At 51.4% G+C, this 20457-nt stretch overlaps 1 protein-coding gene across 2 annotated transcripts in view; it reads right to left on the reverse strand.

Moving 5' to 3' along the window:
- Positions 1–20457, reverse strand: part of ATAT1 (alpha tubulin acetyltransferase 1) — a 55237-nt gene that overhangs the window by 31986 nt on the left and 2794 nt on the right. For both annotated transcript variants that reach the window (XM_075583556.1, XM_075583555.1), the window contains 2 exons: positions 18086–18182; positions 8895–8955 (listed from right to left, as the gene is read on the reverse strand). In XM_075583556.1, coding sequence (XP_075439671.1) covers positions 8895–8955; positions 18086–18180 — 156 coding nt within the window. In that variant the 5' untranslated portion in view covers positions 18181–18182. The remainder of the gene's footprint in view (positions 1–8894; positions 8956–18085; positions 18183–20457) is intronic.

Here is a 20457-nt window from a genome sequence, read left to right on the forward strand (position 1 = left end):
ACGGTGACACCCTGCGGTCACTGTGTGTATTACAGGAGGTATATCCCTATGGGTACGGCACAGTGACACCCTGCGGTCACTGTATATTACAGGAGGTATATCCCTATGGGTACGGCACAGTGACGGTGACACCCTGTGGTCACTGTGTATATTACAGGAGGTATATCCCTATGGGTACGGCACAGTGACGGTGACACCCTGCGGTCACTGTGTGTATTACAGGAGGTATATCCCTATGGGTACGGCACAGTGACAGTGACACCCTGTGGTCACTGTGTGTATTACAGGAGGTATATCCCTATGGGTACGGCACAGTGACGGTGACACCCTGCGGTCACTGTGTGTATTACAGGAGGTATATCCCTATGGGTACGGCACAGTGACGGTGACACCCTGCGGTCACTGTGTGTATTACAGGAGGTATATCCCTATGGGTACGGAACAGTGACGGTGACACCCTGCGGTCACTGTGTGTATTACAGGAGGTATATCCCTATGGGTACGGCACAGTGACGGTGACACCGTGAGGTCACTGTGCGTATTACAGGCGGTATATCCCTATGGGTACGGCACAGTGACGGTGACACTCTGCGGTCACTGTGTGTATTACAGGAGGTATATCCCTATGGGTACAGCACGGTGACGGTGACACCCTGCGGTCACTGTGTGTATTACAGGAGGTATATCCCTATGGGTACGGCACGGTGACACCCTGCGGTCACTGTGTGTATTACAGGAGGTATATCCCTATGGGTACGGCACAGTGACGGTGACACCCTGCGGTCACTGTGCGTATTACAGGAGGTATATCCCTATGGGTACGGCACAGTGACACCCTGTGGTCACTGTGTGTATTACAGGAGGTATATCCCTATGGGTACGGCACAGTGACGGTGACACTCTGTGGTCACTGTGTGTATTACAGGAGGTATATCCCTATGGGTACGGCACAGTGACGGTGACACCCTGCGGTCACTGTGTGTATTACATGAGGTATATCCCTATGGGTACGGCACAGTGACGGTGACACCCAGCGGTCACTGTGTGTATTACAGAAGGTATATCCCTATGGGTACGGCACAGTGACGGTGACACCCTGCGGTCACTGTGTGTATTACAGGAGGTATATCCCTATGGGTATGGCACAGTGACGGTGACACCCTGCGGTCACTGTGTGTATTACAGGAGGTATATCCCTATGGGTACGGCACAGTGACGGTGACACCCTGCGGTCACTGTGTGTATTACAGGAGGTATATCCCTATGGGTACGGCACGGTGACACCCTGTGGTCACTGTGTGTATTACAGGAGGTATATCCCTATGGGTACGGCACAGTGACGGTGACACCCTGCGGTCACTGTGTGTATTACAGGAGGTATATCCCTATGGGTACGGCACAGTGACAGGACCCCCAGCGGTCACTGTGTTTATTACAGGAGGTATATCCCTATGGGTACGGCACAGTGACACCCTGAGGTGACTGTGTGTATTACAGGAGGTATATCCCTATGGGTACGGCACAGTGACGGTGACACCCTGCGGTCACTGTGTGTATTACAGGAGGTATATCCCTATGGGTACGGCACAGTGACACCCTGCGGTCACTGTGTGTAGTACAGGAGGTATATCCCTATGGGTACGGCACAGTGACGGTGATACCCTGCGGTCACTGTGTGTATTACAGGAGGTATATCCCTATGGGTACGGCACAGTGACGGTGACACCCTGCGGTCACTGTGTGTATTACAGGAGGTATATCCCTATGGGTACGGCACAGTGACGGTGACACCCTGCGGTCACTGTGTGTATTACAGGAGGTATATCCCTATGGGTACGGCACAGTGACGGTGACACCCTGCGGTCACTGTGTGTATTACTGGAGGTATATCCCTATGGGTACGGCACAGTGACGGTGACACCCTGTGGTCACTGTGTGTATTACAGGAGGTATATCCCTATGGGTACGGCACAGTGACGGTGACACCCTGCGGTCACTGTGTGTATTACAGGAGGTATATCCCTATGGGTACGGCACAGTGACACCCTGTGGTCACTGTGTGTATTACAGGAGGTATATCCCTATGGGTACGGCACAGTGACGGTGACACCCTGCAGTCACTGTGTGTATTACAGGAGGTATATCCCTATGGGTACGGCACAGTGACACCCTGTGGTCACTGTCTGTTTTACAGGAGGTATATCCCTATGGGTACGGCACAGTGACGGTGACACCCTGCGGTCACTGTGTGTATTACAGGAGGTATATCCCTATGGGTACGGCACAGTGACGGTGACACCCTGCGGTCACTGTGTGTATTACAGGAGGTATATCCCTATGGGTACGGCACAGTGACGGTGACACCCTGCGGTCACTTTGTGTATTACAGGAGGTATATCCCTATGGGTACGGCACAGTGACACCCTGTGGTCACTGTGTGTATTACAGGAGGTATATCCCTATGGGTACGGCACAGTGACGGTGACACCCTGCAGTCACTGTGTGTATTACAGGAGGTATATCCCTATGGGAACGGCACAGTGACACCCTGTGGTCACTGTCTGTTTTACAGGAGGTATATCCCTATGGGTACGGCACAGTGACGGTGACACCCTGCGGTCACTGTGTGTATTACAGGAGGTATATCCCTATGGGTACGGCACAGTGACGGTGACACCCTGCGGTCACTGTGTGTATTACAGGAGGTATATCCCTATGGGTACGGCACAGTGACGGTGACACCCTGCGGTCACTGTGTGTATTACAGGAGGTTTATCCCTATGGGTACAGCACGGTGACGCAGACACCCTGCGGTCACTGTGTGTATTACAGGAGGTATATCCCTATGGGTACGGCACAGTGACACCCTGTGGTCACTGTGTGTATTACAGGAGGTATATCCCTATGGGTACGGCACAGTGACACCCTGCGGTCACTGTGTGTATTACAGGAGGTATATTCCTATGGGTACGGCACAGTGACGGTGACACCCTGTGGTCACTGTGTGTATTACAGGAGGTATATCCCTATGGGTACGGCACAGTGACGGTGACACCCTGCGGTCACTGTGTTTATTAAAGGAGGTATATCCCTATGGGTACGGCACAGTGACGGTGACACCCAGCGGTCACTGTGTGTATTACAGAAGGTATATCCCTATGGGTACGGCACAGTGACGGTGACACCCTGCGGTCACTGTGTGTATTACAGGAGGTATATCCCTATGGGTACGGCACAGTGACGGTGACACCCTGCGGTCACTGTGTGTATTACAAGAGGTATATCCCTATGGGTACGGCACAGTGACGGTGACACCCTGCGGTCACTGTGTGTATTATAGGAGGTATATCCCTATGGGTACGGCACGGTGACACCCTGTGGTCACTGTGTGTATTACAGGAGGTATATCCCTATGGGTACGGCACAGTGACACCCTGTGGTCACTGTGTGTATTACAGGAGGTATATCCCTATGGGTACGGCACAGTGACGGTGACACCCTGCGGTCACTGTGCGTATTACAGGAGGTATATCCCTATGGCTACGGCACAGTGACGGTGACACCCTGCGGTCACTGTGCGTGTTACAGGAGGTATATCCCTATGGGTACGGCACAGTGACACCCTGTGGTCACTGTGTGTATTACAGGAGGTATATCCCTATGGGTACGGCACAGTGACGGTGACACCCTGCGGTCACTGTGCGTATTACAGGAGGTATATCCCTATGGGTACGGCACAGTGACGGTGACACCCTGTGGTCACTGTGTGTATTACAGGAGGTATATCCCTATGGGTACGGCACGGTGACACCCTGTGGTCACTGTGCGTATTACAGGAGGTATATCCCTATGGGTACGGCACAGTGACGGTGACACCCTGCGGTCACTGTGTGTATTACAGGAGGTATATCCCTATGGGTACGGCACAGTGACGGTGACACTGTGACACTCTGTGTATTACAGGAGGTATATCCCTATGGGTACGGCACAGTGACGGTGACACCCTGCGGTCACTGTGCGTATTACAGGAGGTATATGCCTATGGGTACGGCACAGTGACGGTGACACCCTGCGGTCACTGTGCGTGTTACAGGAGGTATATCCCTATGGGTACGGCACGGTGACACCCTGCGGTCACTGTGTGTATTACAGGAGGTATATCCCTATGGGTACGGCACAGTGACGGTGACACCCTGCGGTCACTGTGCGTATTACAGGAGGTATATCCCTATGGGTACGGCACAGTGACACCCTGCGGTCACTGTGTGTATTACAGGAGGTATATCCCTATGGGTACGGCACAGTGACGGTGACACCCTGCGGTCACTGTGTGTATTACAGCAGTTATATCCCTATGGGTACGGCACAGTGACGGTGACACCCTGCGGTCACTGTGTGTATTACAGGAGGTATATCCCTATGGGTACGGCACGGTGACGGTGACACCCTGCGGTCACTGTGTGTATTACAGGAGGTATATCCCTATGGGTACGGCACGGTGACACCCTGCGGTCACTGTGTGTATTACAGGAGGTATATCCCTATGGGTACGGCACGGTGACACCCTGCGGTCACTGTGTGTATTACAGGAGGTATATTCCTATGGGTACGGCACAGTGACGGTGACACCCTGCGGTCACTGTGTGTATTACAGGAGGTATATCCCTATGGGTACGGCACAGTGACGGTGACACCCTGCGGTCACTGTGCGTATTACAGGAGGTATATCCCTATGGGTACGGCACGGTGACACCCTGCGGTCACTGTGTGTAGTACAGGAGGTATATCCCTATGGGTACGGCACAGTGACGGTGACACCGTGCGGTCACTGTGTGTATTACAGGAGGTATATCCCTATGGGTACGGCACAGTGACGGTGACACCCTGCGGTCACTGTGCGTATTACAGGAGGTATATCCCTATGGGTACGGCACGGTGACACCCTGCGGTCACTGTGTGTATTACAGGAGGTATATCACTATGGGTACGGCACAGTGACGGTGACACCCTGCGGTCACTGTGCGTATTACAGGAGGTATATCCCTATGGGTACGGCACAGTGACGGTGACACCCTGCGGTCACTGTGTGTATAACAGGAGGTATATCCCTATGGGTACGGCACAGTGACGGTGACACCCTGCGGTCACTGTGCGTATTACAGGAGGTATAGCCCTATGGGTACGGCACAGTGACACCCTGCGGTCACTGTGTGTATTACAGGAGGTATATCCCTATGGGTACGGCACAGTGACGGTGACACCCTGTGGTCACTGTGTGTATTACAGGAGGTATATCCCTATGGGTACGGCACAGTGAAGGTGACACCCTGTGGTCACTGTTTGTATTACAGGAGGTATATCCCTATGGGTACGGCACAGTGACGGTGACACCCTGTGGTCACTGTGTGTATTACAGGAGGTATATCCCTATGGGTACGGCACGGTGACACCCTGCGGTCACTGTGTGTATTACAGGAGGTATATCCCTATGGGTACGGTACGGTGACACCCTGCGGTCACTGTGCGTATTACAGGAGGTATATCCCTATGGGTACGGCACAGTGACGGTGACACCCTGCGGTAACTGTGTATTACAGGAGGTATATCCCTATGGGTACGGCACAGTGACACCCTGCGGTCACTGTGTATTACAGGAGGTATATCCCTATGGGTACGGCACAGTGACGGTGACACCCTGCGGTCACTGTGTGTATTACAGGAGGTATATCCCTATGGGTACGGCACAGTGACGGTGACACCCTGCGGTCACTGTGTGTATTACAGGAGGTATATCCCTATGGGTACGGCACAGTGACGGTGACACCCTGCGGTCACTGTGTGTATTACAGGAGGTATATCCCTATGGGTACGGTACGGTGACACCCTGCGGTCACTGTGCGTATTACAGGAGGTATATCCCTATGGGTACGGCACGGTGACACCCTGCGGTCACTGTGTGTATTACAGGAGGTATATCCCTATGGGTACGGCACCGTGACGGTGACACCCTGTGGTCACTGTGTGTATTACAGGAGGTATATCCCTATCGGTACGGCACAGTGACAGTGACACCCTGTGGTCACTGTGTGTATTACAGGAGGTATATCCCTATGGGTACGGCACAGTGACGGTGACACCCTGCGGTCACTGTGTGTATTACAGGAGGTATATCCCTATGGGTACGGCACGGTCACACCCTGCGGTCACTGTGTGTATTACAGGAGGTATATCCCTATGGGTACGGCACGGTGACGGTGACACCCTGCGGTCACTGTGCGTATTACAGGAGGTATATGCCTATGGGTACGGCACAGTGACGGTGACACCCTGCGGTCACTGTGTGTATTACAGGAGGTATATCCCTATGGGTACGGCACAGTGACGGTGACACCCTGCGGTCACTGTGCGTATTACAGGAGGTATATCCCTATGGGTACGGCACGGTGACGGTGACACCCTGCGGTCACTGTGTGTATTACAGGAGGTATATCCCTATGGGTATGGCACGGTGACGGTGACACCCTGCGGTCACTGTGTGTATTACAAGAGGTATATCCCTATGGGTACGGCACAGTGACACCCTGCGGTCACTGTGTGTATTACAGGAGGTATATCCCTAAGGGTACGGCACGGTGACGGTGACACCCTGTGGTCACTGTGTGTATTACAGGAGGTATATCCCTATCGGTACGGCACAGTGACGGTGACACCGTGGTCACTGTGTGTATTACAGGAGGTATATCCCTATGGGTACGGCACAGTGACGGTGACACCCTGCGATCACTGTGTGTATTACAGGAGGTATATCCCTATGGGTACGGCACGGTGACACCCTGCGGTCACTGTGTGTATTACAGGAGGTATATCCCTATGGGTACGGCACAGTGACACCCTGCGGTCACTGTGTGTATTACAGGAGGTATATCCCTATGGGTACGGCACGGTGACGGTGACACCCTGTGGTCACTGTGTGTATTACAGGAGGTATATCCCTATCGGTACGGCACAGTGACGGTGACACCCTGTGGTCACTGTGTGGATTACAGGAGGTATATCCCTATGGGTACGGCACAGTGACGGTGACACCCTGCGGTCACTGTGTGTATTACAGGAGGTATATCCCTATGGGTACGGCACAGTGACACCCTGTGATCACTGTGTGTATTACAGGAGGTATATCCCTATGGGTACGGCACAGTGACACCTTGTGGTCACTGTGTGTATTACAGGAGGTATATCCCTATGGGTACGGCACAGTGACACCCTGTGATCACTGTGTGTATTACAGGAGGTATATCCCTATGGGTACGGCACAGTGACACCCTGTGGTCACGGTGTGTATTACAGGAGGTATATCCCTATGGGTACGGCACAGTGACGGTGACACCCTGCGGTCACTGTGTGTATTACAGGAGGTATATCCCTATGGGTACGGCACAGTGACGGTGACACCCTGCGGTGCCAAAGCCAAACACCCCGTAACACGCCCATCTCTTTTACCCCCCACACCCCAAACCCAACACCCTGTAACAAACTCAACACCCTTCTCCCCCCAAACTCAACAAACCAAAATGAGGTCACAATAATACATTAGCCGTGTTGTAGATATCGTAAAAGTGTGACTGGTGTTTTGTCACCCAACTTCACACACCTCCCTCTCGCAATCGGCTGGACGGATCTTCGCCAAATTCGGCATCACATAGCCCCGAGCAATCTCTGTGCCAAATGGGGTTCCAATCCGTGCAGCCCATCGTCAGATATGAGCATGTGTTTGGTAGGAGCGTTAATGCAACAACAAGAAAAGTAATATACGGCCAACTCACCCCTAACTAATCATTATTAAATATATTCACACACATACATATATACACACAGTCACACACACACAGTCACACACACACACACAGTCACACAGTCACACACACAGTCACACAGTCACACAGTCACACACACACAGTCACACACACACACACACACACAGTCACACACACACAGTCACACACACACAGTCACACACACACAGTCACACACACACACACACACACACACACACACACACACACACACACACACACACACAGTCACACACACACACACACACACACACACAGTCACACACACACACACAGTCACACACACACAGTCACACACAGTCACACACACACACAGTCACACACACACACACAGTCACACACACACAGTCACACACAGTCACACACAGTCACACACAGTCACACACAGTCACACACAGTCACACACACACACAGTCACACACACACACAAACACAGTCACACACAAACACAGTCACACACACACAAACACAGTCACACAAACACAGACACACACACACACACACACAGTCACACACACACACAGTCACACACACACACACACAGTCACACACACAGTCACACACACACACACACACACAGTCACACACACACACAGTCACACACACACACACAGTCACACACACACACACACAGTCACACACACACACACACACACACACACACACACACACACACAGTCACACACAGTCACACAGTCACACACACACACACACACAGTCACACACACAGTCACACACACACACACACACACACACACACACACACACACACTCACACACAGAGTCACACACAGTGTCACACACACACACACACACACACACACACACACACAGTCACACACACACACACACACACACACACACACACACACACACACACAGTCACACACACACAGTCACACACACAGTCACACACAGTCACACACAGTCACACACAGTCACACACACACTGTCACACACACACACACACACACACACACACTGTCACACACACTGTCACACACACACTGTCACACACACACACACACACACACACATTACCTGCGCCGACGCCTTGCCGATCTCGTCTATAACGGTCATAATTTGTCTCTGAGCCTCCGACCTGCGCAAGGCAAAACACAGGTACTGTGAATATACTGTATACAGCGCTATAATCAGCGGCGGTCACTCTATAGAGTACAAACAGAAATCCATGTGGGAGGAGCGGGGCACAGCGGCTCCAGAAAAAAGTAATCCGGGGCTAAGCAAAATGAATTAAAAAGAATATTTATTGTGGGTGTACAGCATGGTGGCGCAGGGATGAACCTCTGACGCGTTTCGTGCTCAAAAGAGCGCTTTCTCAAAGAGTACCCACAGACAGACTGTTTCGACCTTATAACCAACCCCACACTGAGGAGACCCATTAAGCCCATATCCAAGTGGCCCATTATAAGTGGCAGGACTACTGAACAACTGAAGTTTAAAAGGAAGGAACTCTTACCCTAATGGATCTTATCCTTCTTCTCTCCTCAGGTAAAACCCATCTCTAAATCCTCATTGAAGCCTTTGCTGTGTGTATTATATAGTATATGCAAGTGATCCAATGCTAGGTAAAAACCATATTTGAATGCTGTTTTCTGTCTACCCCTAATCAAATTAAGTGTTGCCACCTAGGCAGGGAACACCCTGTGTAGAAAACCATTTGTTTGAATGTGCCTCAGATGTGCTAATTAAGCAGACAGACCCACACTGTCAGGTGACTTTTTAGGCCTATATAAACCCAGTCAGAACAGTTAGTCTGCCTGCAGCCCATATCCAAGTGGCCCATTATAAGTGGCAGGACTACTGAACAACTGAAGTTTAAAAGGAAGTTCAAAAGAAGTGAGGAAGAAGTGGACACCCCAACAGGCCCTGATTCCTGCATTTGAACTATGCTGGAAAGGAGGATATCATCTATACCAGACTGCATCATTACTGCTGTGATGCTGCCTTTACCATTTATATTTGCTGTGACTTCACTTCTTCTCAAATTATGCACTTCTTTTTACCAGCCTCAGTATGTCTCTAACTCTATTCATATATCTCCATCTCTCCTTCCTTCACCACTTCTCTGTTCACATGAACTCCTTTCTTACCTGCGTCCTCTGACACCACACAGCTATATCCCCTGCACTAAAAAACACCCTTACGAATCATCCTCACACATCCTCTTTCTATCCATGCTTCTCCTCCTTGCTTCTGGGGATATCTCTCCCAATCCTGGTCCCTGTCTTATTCCTACATGCGCTCGTCCTTGCCTGCCAATTGCAACCTCTACTCCTTCTGGTGTCAACCCCTCCAACCTCATACCCATCCCCTGCCACCCTCCCTCCTCTCTCCCTTTCTCCTGTGCCCTTTGGAATGCTCGCTCCCTCTCTAACAAGTTCCTCTCTGTGCATGACTTCTTTCTCTCTCACTCCCTGCTTCTCTTTGCTATAACTGAGACCTGGCTCACTCAGTCTGACTCTGCTCTGGAAGCTGCCCTCTCCTATGGTGGCCTTTCCTTCTCCCACACTCTGCGCACTGATGGCAGGGGTGGAGGCGTGGGGCTCCTGCTCTCCTCTCTCTGTCATTACCGAACTCTTCCTATTCCTCCCTCTCTTGCTTTTCCCTCCTTTGAGGCTCACACTGTCCAGATCTTCTCTCCTCTCCCTGTTCATGTGGCGGTCATCTATCGCCCACCTACCTCTACTCATCCCCCTTCTGCCTTTCTCTCTCACTTTGAATCCTGGCTCTCTTTCTTCCTCTCCTCAGACTCCCCTGTTCTTCTCCTTGGGGACTTCAATTGCCACATTGATGACCCCTATCTCCCTTGGGCTTCCCGCTTTCTCTCTCTAACCTCTTCTTTTGGCCTTCAACCGTGAACTGCAGCCAGCACCCACAAGGATGGCCACTACTTAGACCTGGTTTTCACTAAGAACTTCTCTCTCTCCGATTTCTCCATTTCCCCTTTTCCTCTCTCTGACCATCACCTTATCTCATTCTCTCTATCTCGCTTCTCCCCTTCTCCACCTCCATCTACCCCCCGGTTCTGCAGAAACCTGCGCTCTATTCACTTACCTGACTTTGAGTCCACTTTACGCTCCTCCCTCTCCTCTCTCAGCTCTGCTACAGACCCCGACAACCTGGTCAGGAACTACAACTCTGTCTTGTCCTCCTCTCTTGATCTACATGCCCCACTTTCTCTCTGCCGCACTCCCTTCTAACCCTAGACCCTGGCTAAATTCCCACACACGCATGCTGCGTTCCTCCACTCGTTCCTCTGAACGCCTCTGGAGGAAGTCTCACACTCTCGCAGACTTCCTTCACAACAAATTTATGCTATCCTGTTTCAACTCTGCCCTCTCGCAAGCTAAACAAGCCTACTTTTCTGCACTAATCAACATGCACAAGTCTAACCCACGCCGACTGTTCTCTGTCTTTGATACTCTACTCAAACCACCCTCAGCTGCCTCTCCTTCCTCCATCTCCGCTCAGGACTTTGCTGACTATTTTAAGGAAAAGGTGGAATCCATACGGCAGAACATCCCCTCTGTTTCTTCCTCCCATCCTACACCTCTTCCTAACTCTCCTCTTGCCTTCGTTGATTCTTTTTCCACTGTCTCAAAGGAGGATGTCGCTGTTGATCGCCTCTTCTCGCTCTACCACTTGCCCTCTTGACCCCATTCCCTCCCATCTCCTAAAACCTCTTTCTCCTACTATAATCCCTACGCTCACACACATTTTTAACTCCTCCCTCTACTCTTGTACCTTTTCCTCTCCTTCAAACATGAAACAGTTACACCATTACTCAAAAACAGCAAGCTTGACCCTACCTGTCTTTCTAACTATCGACCTGTCTCCCTCCTGCCTTTTGCCTCTAAACTCCTTGAACGTCTTGTATTCTCTCGCTTGCCCCATTTTCTCAACACCTATTCTCTCCTAGACCCTCTACAATCTGGCTTCCGCACTGCTCACTCCACGGAAACAGCCCTCACTAAAATAACTGATGACCTCCATGCGGCCAAAGACAGAGGTCATTACACTCTGCTCATATTACTCGAGATCTCTGCAACATTTGACACCGTGGACCACCCTCTTCTCCTTCACAGTCTCCATACTCCTTGGTATTCAGAACAAAGCTCTATCCTGGATCTCATCCTACCTCTCCCATCGTACTTTCAGTGTCTCTTCTGCTAACACCTCCTCCTCCTCTATTGATCTCTCTGTGGGGGTACCCCAGGGCTCTGTCCTGGGACCTCTTCTCTTTTCTCTGTACACACTTTCTCTAGGTGACCGAATAACATCTTTTGGGTTTAAATATCACCTCTATGCTGACGACACACAAATATACTTTTCAACACCCGACCTTACACCTGCTATACAGACCAAAGTTTCTGAATGTCTCTCTGCTATATCATCCTGGATGGCCCTCCGTCGCCTTAAACTCAACATGGCTAAAACAGAGCTCCTTATACTTCCTCCCAAACCTGGCCCTACTACCTCCTTCCACATTACTGTTGGAACTACGATCATTCACCCAGTAGCCCAAGCACGCTGCCTAGGGGTCACACTCGACTCCTCTCTCACATTCGCCCCTCACATTCAAAACATTTCTAAAACTTGTCGCTTTTTCCTCAGCAATATAACAAAGATACGCCCTTTCCTCTGTTGCTCGACTGCTAAAACTCTGACTCAGGCCCTCATTCTCTCCCGTCTTGATTACTGTAACCTCCTGCTGTCCGGCCTTCCTGCCTCTCACCTGTCTCCCCTACAATCTATCCTAAATGCTGCTGCCAGAATCAGTCTACTCTTTCCTAGATCTGTCTCCGCGTCTCGCCTGCTGAAATCCTTCTCCTGGCTTCCGATCAAATCCCGCATCTCACACTCAATCCTCCTCCTCACTTTTAAAGCTTTACACTCTGCCCCTCCTTACATCTCAGCCCTAATTTCTCGCTATGCACCATCCCGACTCTTGCGTTCTGCTCAAGGATGTCTTCTTTCTACCCCCTTTGTATCTAAAGCCCTCTCCCGCCTTAAACCTTTTTCACTGACTGCCCCACACCTCTGGAATGCCCTTCCCCTCAGTACCCGACTGGCACCCTCTCTATCCACCTTTAAGACCCACCTTAAGACACACTTGCTTAAAGAAGCATATGAATAGCACTGTGGATATTCTGAACACATGATACATAAAGCTTGGCCCCCTGCAGACGCACTTACCAGAACTCCCTCCTACTGTCTCTGTACGTTCTCCCTACCTACCAATTCGATTGTAAGCTCCTCGGGGCAGGGACTCCTCTGCCTTAATGTTATGTTTATGTCTAAAGCACTTATTCCCATGATCTGTTATTTATTCGATTACCACATGTATTACTACTGTGAAGCGCTATGTACATTAATGGCGCTATATAAATAAAGACATACAATACAATACAAAAGGTCGATACAGTCTGTCTGTGGGTGGGTTTGCTGGCTATGCATCTTAACCCTGGCTGTGCTCAAAGCTGTGACCATGCAGCAAGCTTAAGCCTATAGGGAACCATGTTGAATGGTTTTGAAGCAAAAGGTGGCACTGTGTGCTCATTTTCATGTCATTTCCCAGAATCCCTTGCTGCAGTGGAAGTGCTGTGTGCTGGGTGATGATGGGGAAAGGCGGGGTTGCAGACCTGTCTAAGACATGCAAATGAGCATACAGGAATATTTCCATTTGCTATATGCTTTACTGTGGAGGGTTTATGTCACTTTTTTTACCCACCATAACTTAACTAAGTATATATATATATATATATACAGGCAGTCCTCGGTTATCCGACACAATGCGTTACTCAAAATGGCGTTGGATAGTAAGCGTTGTAAAGTGAAACACGTTTTCCCATAGGAACACAGTTTAAATGAAAGGTTCCGTTCCTGAAGGCATTTTTAACACTAAAATACCCCAAATATGTTACGCGGGCAATAAGATATGCAGCACGCACATAGATTATATAGTGTATATACTGTATTATATATATATATATAATATAACATAATAAATAATATATTATATAGTATAATATAATATTATAAATATATATACGCTCTTACGACACTTTGCAACATTGTTTGTGTGTATGTGTGTATATATATACACACATATACACATAAACAACGTTGCAAAGCGTCGTAAGAGCGTTGGATAAGCCGTTTTGGCGTTGTATAAATGAACATAGGTATGCATTGCATAGCGTTGGATAAGCCATTCGTTGTAAAACGAGGACTGCCTGTACACATATTTTGGTGGGTTTACTGGCTATGCATCTTAACCCTGGCTGTGCTCAAAGCTGTGACCATGCAGCAAGCTTAAGCCTATAGGGAACCATGTTAAAAATGGTTTTGAAGCAAAAGGTGGCACTGTGTGCTCATATGCATGTCATTTCCCAGAATCCCTTGCTGCAGTGGAAGCGCTGTGTGCTGGGTGATAATGGTGAAAAACGGAGCTGCATGTCATTTCCCAGAATCCCTTGCTGCAGTGGAAGCGCTGTGTGCTGGGTGATAATGGTGAAAGGCAGTGTTGCAGACCTATCTAAGACATGCAAATGAGCATACATTAATATTTCCATTTGAGATATATATATACATACATTATATATACACATACATACACACATATATATATATATATAGAAAGGAGAGAGGCGAGAGCGCACGCCCCATAGTGTAAAACCGTAAATTTATTGAGGGGAAGGGTAGGGGGGGGTAAAAAATGCACTCACAAGGGTACAAGTTTTAAAAGCATATCGTGATCATAATCACCACCATCCGGTAACTGTATTGATGCTGTAGAAGACCCTCGGTCCCAAAGATGGATGAACCACACTGTTACAAGAGTTCCTGGGTAGGTGGATGGTTAGGAGACAAGTTCCAAAGGTCCCAAGGAAAAACAGCTTTGCTCGCGGGTCTCTGTGGTGTCCGGCGCTCCAGTAGATTTCCTCCTGCGCTCCGTGATGACGTAGTGTCTGTGCGTCTACGTGATGACGCTCCTGACGCGTTTCGTCACACACGGGTGACTTTTTGAAAGGGTAGTGGGGAAGAGTGATATGTCCGCATATATACCCTAATGGAGCGCAGGAGGAAATCTACTCGAGCGCCGGACACCACAGAGACCCGCGAGCAAAGCTGTTTTTCCTTGGGACCTTTGGAACTTGTCTCCTAACCATCCACCTACCCAGGAACTCTTGTAACAGTGTGGTTCATCCATCTTTGGGACCGAGGGTCTTCTACAGCATCAATACAGTTACCGGATGGTGGTGATTATGATCACGATATGCTTTTAAAACTTGTACCCTTGTGAGTGCATTTTTTACCCCCCCTCCCCTTCCGCCTCAATAAATTTACGGTTTTACACTATGGGGCGTGCGCTCTCTCCTCTCTCCTCTCTGCAGGTTCCATTCGGATGTGGTTTATCCCCCTGAGAGCAGCCGGAGACCCCCAAAACCAACCTTAATTTTTTCATCATTGGACTATTGCCTTGAGGACTGGTTTTTACCCTCTTTATTATTTATTTCTTTTTGCATGTATATTTTTGTAATTGTATTTAATGTGTATTATATCACTCATCACAGTATTATATCTTATATAGGATACTAGCTGAGAGACCCGGCGTTGCCCGGGATATAATTTTGGGGGGGCGTACGACAGGGTTAGGCTTCCCCCCCCCCCCCTTGACAGCTAGGTGGGTGACTGAGTTGACTGAGTGTGTGGGTGACTGGGTGGGTGTGTGACACTTGACTGAGTGGGTGGGTGACTGAGTGGGTGGGTGACTTTGGGTCGGTTTGACTTTGGGTCGGTGGGTGGGTGACTTTGGGTCGGTGGGTGGGTGACTTTGGGTCGGTTTGACTTTGGGTCGGTGGGTGTGTGACTTTGGGTCGGTGGGTGTGTGACTTTGGGTCGGTGGGTGGGTGACTTTGGGTCGGTTTGACTTTGGGTCAGTGGGTGGGTGACTTTGGGTCAGTGGGTGACTTTGGGTCGGTGGTTGGGTGGGTGAGTTGGGTCGGTGGGTGGGTGAGTGGGAGACTGACTGGGTGGGTGAGTGGGAGACTGACTGGGTGGGTGAGTGGGAGACTGACTGGGTGGGTGAGTGGGAGACTGACTGGGTGGGTGAATGGGTGACTGGGTGGGTGGGTGACTGACTGGGTGGGTGAGTGACTGACTGGGTGGGTGAGTGGGTGACTGGGTGGGTGAGTGGGTGACTGACTGGGTGGGTGAGTGGGTGACTGACTGGGTGGGTGAGTGGGTGACTGACTGGGTGGGTGAGTGGGTGACTGACTGGGTGGGTGAGTGGGTGACTGACTGGGTGGGTGAGTGGGTGACTGGGTGGGTGAGTGGGTGACTGACTGACTGAATGGGTGGGTGACTGGGTGACTGACTGAATGGGTGACTGACTGAATGGGTGACTGGGTGACTGAATGGGTGGGTAACTGAGTGGGTGACTGAGTGGGTGGGTGACTGAGTGGGTGGGTGACTGGGTGAAAGTGGGTGACTGGGTGAAAGTGACTGGGTGGGTGACTGGGTGGGTGTGTGGGTGGGTGACTGAGTGGGTGACTGAGTGAGTGGGTGACTGAGTGAGTGGGTGACTGAGTGGGTGGGTGACTGAGTGGGTGGGTGGGTGACTGGGTGAAAGTGGGTGACTGGGTGAAAGTGACTGGGTGGGTGACTGGGTGGGTGTGTGGGTGACTGAGTGGGTGACTGGGTGGGTGTGTGGGTGGGTGACTGAGTGGGTGACTGAGTGAGTGGGTGGGTGACTGAGTGAGTGGGTGGGTGACTGAGTGGGTGGGTGACTGAGTGAGTGTGTGGGTGACTAAGTGATTTTTTGGGTGACTAAGTGAGTGGGTGGGTGGGTTACTGAGTGGGTGGGTGACTGAGTGGGTGGGTGACTGAGTGGGTGGGTGACTGAGTGAGTGACTGAGTGGGTGACTGAGTGAGTGACTGAGTGGGTGACTGAGTGGGTGAAAGTGACTGGGTGGGTGTGTGGGTGACTGGGTGACAGTGCGTGGGTGGGAGACGGTGTGTGACTTACCTTGACCCCGTGGCATCTGGCTGGGGCAGGAGGTGAGTTCGGGAAGCTGGGGGGGGGCAAGAGTGGCAGGTGTCCCGCGCCGCGCTTCCCCTCTCTGGTAGCGTCACACGTGATGGGGAGTCCCGCGCCGCGCTTCCCCTCTCCGGTAGCGGCGCACGTGAGGGGGAGTCCCGCGCCGCGCTTCCCCTCTCCGGTAGCGGCGCACGTGATGGGGAGTCCCGCGCCGCTTCCCCTCTCCAGTAGCGGCGCACGTGATGGGGAGTCCCGCGACGCTTCCCCTCTCCGGTATCGGCGCACGTGATGGGGAGTCCCGCGCCGCTTCCCCTCTCCGGTAGCGGCGCACGTGAGGGGGAGAGCAGGAGGGCCGCGCCGTGAGGGGGGAAGAGCCTGGAGTTTGCTGCTGAGCAGCAGGGCCGCGCTTCCTCCGCGGCGCACGGTGAGGGTGATGGTGCGGCTGGGGATGTTGCGGAGCGTGGGGATTTGGGTGAGGTGGGGAGGGGGGAGAGAGTGAGGGGCACCGGGAGAGTGAGGGGCACCGGGAGAGGAGGGGCACCGGGAGAGGAGGGGCACCGGGAGAGGAGGGGGGGGGGTGGAAGGTGAGCTGCGGTCCAACTGACGGGGGAGAGTGTGTGTCCCTGTGTGTGTGTGTCCCTGTGTGTGTGTGTCCCTGTGTGTCCTTTGGCCCGTCACTCCGCCTCAGGCCAATGAGAGGTGTGCGGGGGCGGACCAAGGGACCAATGAGATTTCCCCTAGGGACACCGGACATCCAGGCAGGCAGGCTGGCATGCATGCATGCAGGCAGGCAGGCAAACATACAGTGCTTTCACTAATATAGTATAAGATAACTGTATATTCACCATATTAGTTCAGGCACTTAGTTTAGTATTTTTATATTAGCACATATATTCAATATATTATAATTATTTCACTCACACCCTCACTAGGCGCTGCTTTATTGTTTTGTTTGTCTTACATATATATGCACATATATATATATATATATATATATATATATATACACACAAACATACATACATATATATATATATATATATATACACATACACATACACATACATATATATATACACACACCTCTGGAGGTCAAATGCTGACGGGATGGCATCAGGCAGCAGTGTGTATAATTACAGATCTATATATGTAGGTGTGTATCTACCTGGAGGTCAGAGGTCGGCGGGGCGGAGTCAGGCTGCTGTCAAGCTTGGTGATTGGCTCCAGGAAGATTTTGTGGACGTCAAAATCAAACTCCATAACTGTGACAGGGTGACAAGGAGTGGCAAAGTGTGTGTCTGACACTGCGACAAGGAGTGACAATGTGTGTGTGTGTGTGTGTGACACTGACAAGGAGTGACAGTGTGTGTGTGACACTGACAAGGAGTGACAGTGTGTGTGTGTGTGACACTGACAAGGAGTGGCAAAGTGTGTGTCCGTCACTGCGACAAGGAGTGACAGTGTGTGTGTGTGTGTGTGTGTGTGTGTGTGTCACTGACAAGGAGTGACAGTGTGTGTGTGTGACACTGACAAGGAGTGGCAAAGTGTGTGTCCATCACTGCGACAAGGAGTGACAGTGTGTGTGTGTCACTGACAAGGAGTGACAGTGTGTGTGTGTGTGTGTGTGTGTGTGTGTGTGTGTGTGTGTGTGTGTGTGTGTGTGTGTGTGACACTGACAAGGAATGGCAAATTGTGTGTCTGACACTGCGACAAGGAGTGACAATGTGTGTGTGTGTGTGTGTGTGTGCGACACTGACAAGGAGTGACAGTGTGTGTGTTTGTGTGTGTGTGCGACACTGACAAGGAGTGACAATGTGTTTGACACTGTGTGTGTGTGTGACACTGACACAGATAAATTACCCTATAGACTCAAATAATATCACAATATATTTGTGACGCTGTGTCAAAGGGTGATGGTGTGATGCTCAGCGCCGTGTCAAGGTGTGGCGGTGTGTGACACTATGTTGTGATGCACAGAAAGTAGAGATTATAGACAGCACTCAACAAGATAATAATTAAAGATGGTGGCACAATGGGAACAAAAGAGGGACCCTCAGACCATCAAAAAGCCACCACACAAAACCCAACTAGGGTCCCAGCACTCAGTATGCCGGTACCGAGTCCAATACAAATGGGCATGCAAAAAGAATCGGTTTTACTTCATAGAAAATGGATTTCGACGCTTCAGGTAATGAGACCCTTCTTCTGGCCGTTCCCACAGATCAAGAAAGTCCGTTGTACTTCCCTTAATGTCCTCAAGTACGACCTCCCTCTATACAAGGGGAACGCTGAAGCAGTCCCAAGCCATAACTGGAAACTCTGGCTAGTACAGCCCCGGCTGAGGGCTCGGCAATCAGGCAAGGGAAGAGAAGATCCAAAGAGGGCCTGAGCCCTCGGCAAGAGGGGGAACCCTCGGCAACAGGGGGAACCCTCGGCAACAGGGGGAACCCTCGGCAACAGGGGGAACCCTCGGCAACAGGGTAACCCTCGGCAACAGGGGGAACCCTCGGCAACAGGGGGAACCCTCGGCAACAGGGGGAACCCTCGGCAACAGGGGGAACCCTCGGCAACAGGGGGAACCCTCGGCAACAGGGGGAACCCTCGGCAACAGGGGGAACCCTCTGCAACAGGGGGAACCCTCGGCAACAGGGGGAACCCTCGGCAACAGGGGGAACCCTCGGCAACAGGGGGAACCCTCGGCAACAGGGGGAACCATCGGCAACAGGGGGAACCCTCGGCAACAGGGGGAACCCTCGGCAACAGGGGGAACCCTCGGCAACAGGGGGAACCCTCGGCAACAGGGGGAACCCTCGGCAACAGGGGGAACCCTCAGCAACAGGGGAACCCTCAGCAACAGGGGGAACCCTCAGCAACAGGGGGAACCCTCAGCAACAGGGGGAACCCTCAGCAACAGGGGGAACCCTCAGCAACAGGGGAACCCTCAGCAACAGGGGGAACCCTCGGCAACAGGGGGAACCCTCAGCAACAGGGGGAACCCTCAGTATCATGAACCCCTCGGCATCAGGGGACCCCTCGGCATCAGGGCGTGGCGTGTGTGCGACACTGCGTCCAGGCGTGGTGTGCGTGCGACACTGCGTCCAGGCGTGGTGTGCGACACTGTGTCGAGGTGTGACACTGTGTCGAGGTGGGACGTGTGTGTGACACTGTGTTGAGGTGTGACGTGTGTGTGACACTGCCGAGGTGTGACGTGTGTGCAACACTGTGTCAAGGTGTGACGTGTGTGTAACACTGTCAAGGTGTGACGTGTGTGACACTGTGTCGAGGTGTGACACTGTCGAGGTGTGCCATGTGTTACTGTTCCGAGGTGTGACGTGTGTGCGACACTTTGTCGAGGTGTGACACTGTCAAGGTGTGATGGTGCGTGTGACACTGTGTCGAGGTGTGCAGTGTGTGTGAGACTGTTAAGGTGTGACGTGCGTACGACACTATGTCGAGGTGTGACGTGTGTGTGGCACTGTGTCGAGGTGTGACGGTGCGTGTGACACTGTGTTGAGGTGTGAGTGACACTATCGAACT

The sequence above is a fragment of the Ascaphus truei genome, unplaced genomic scaffold, assembly GCF_040206685.1.
Source record: "Ascaphus truei isolate aAscTru1 unplaced genomic scaffold, aAscTru1.hap1 HAP1_SCAFFOLD_335, whole genome shotgun sequence".
Lineage (NCBI taxonomy): Eukaryota > Metazoa > Chordata > Amphibia > Anura > Ascaphidae > Ascaphus > Ascaphus truei.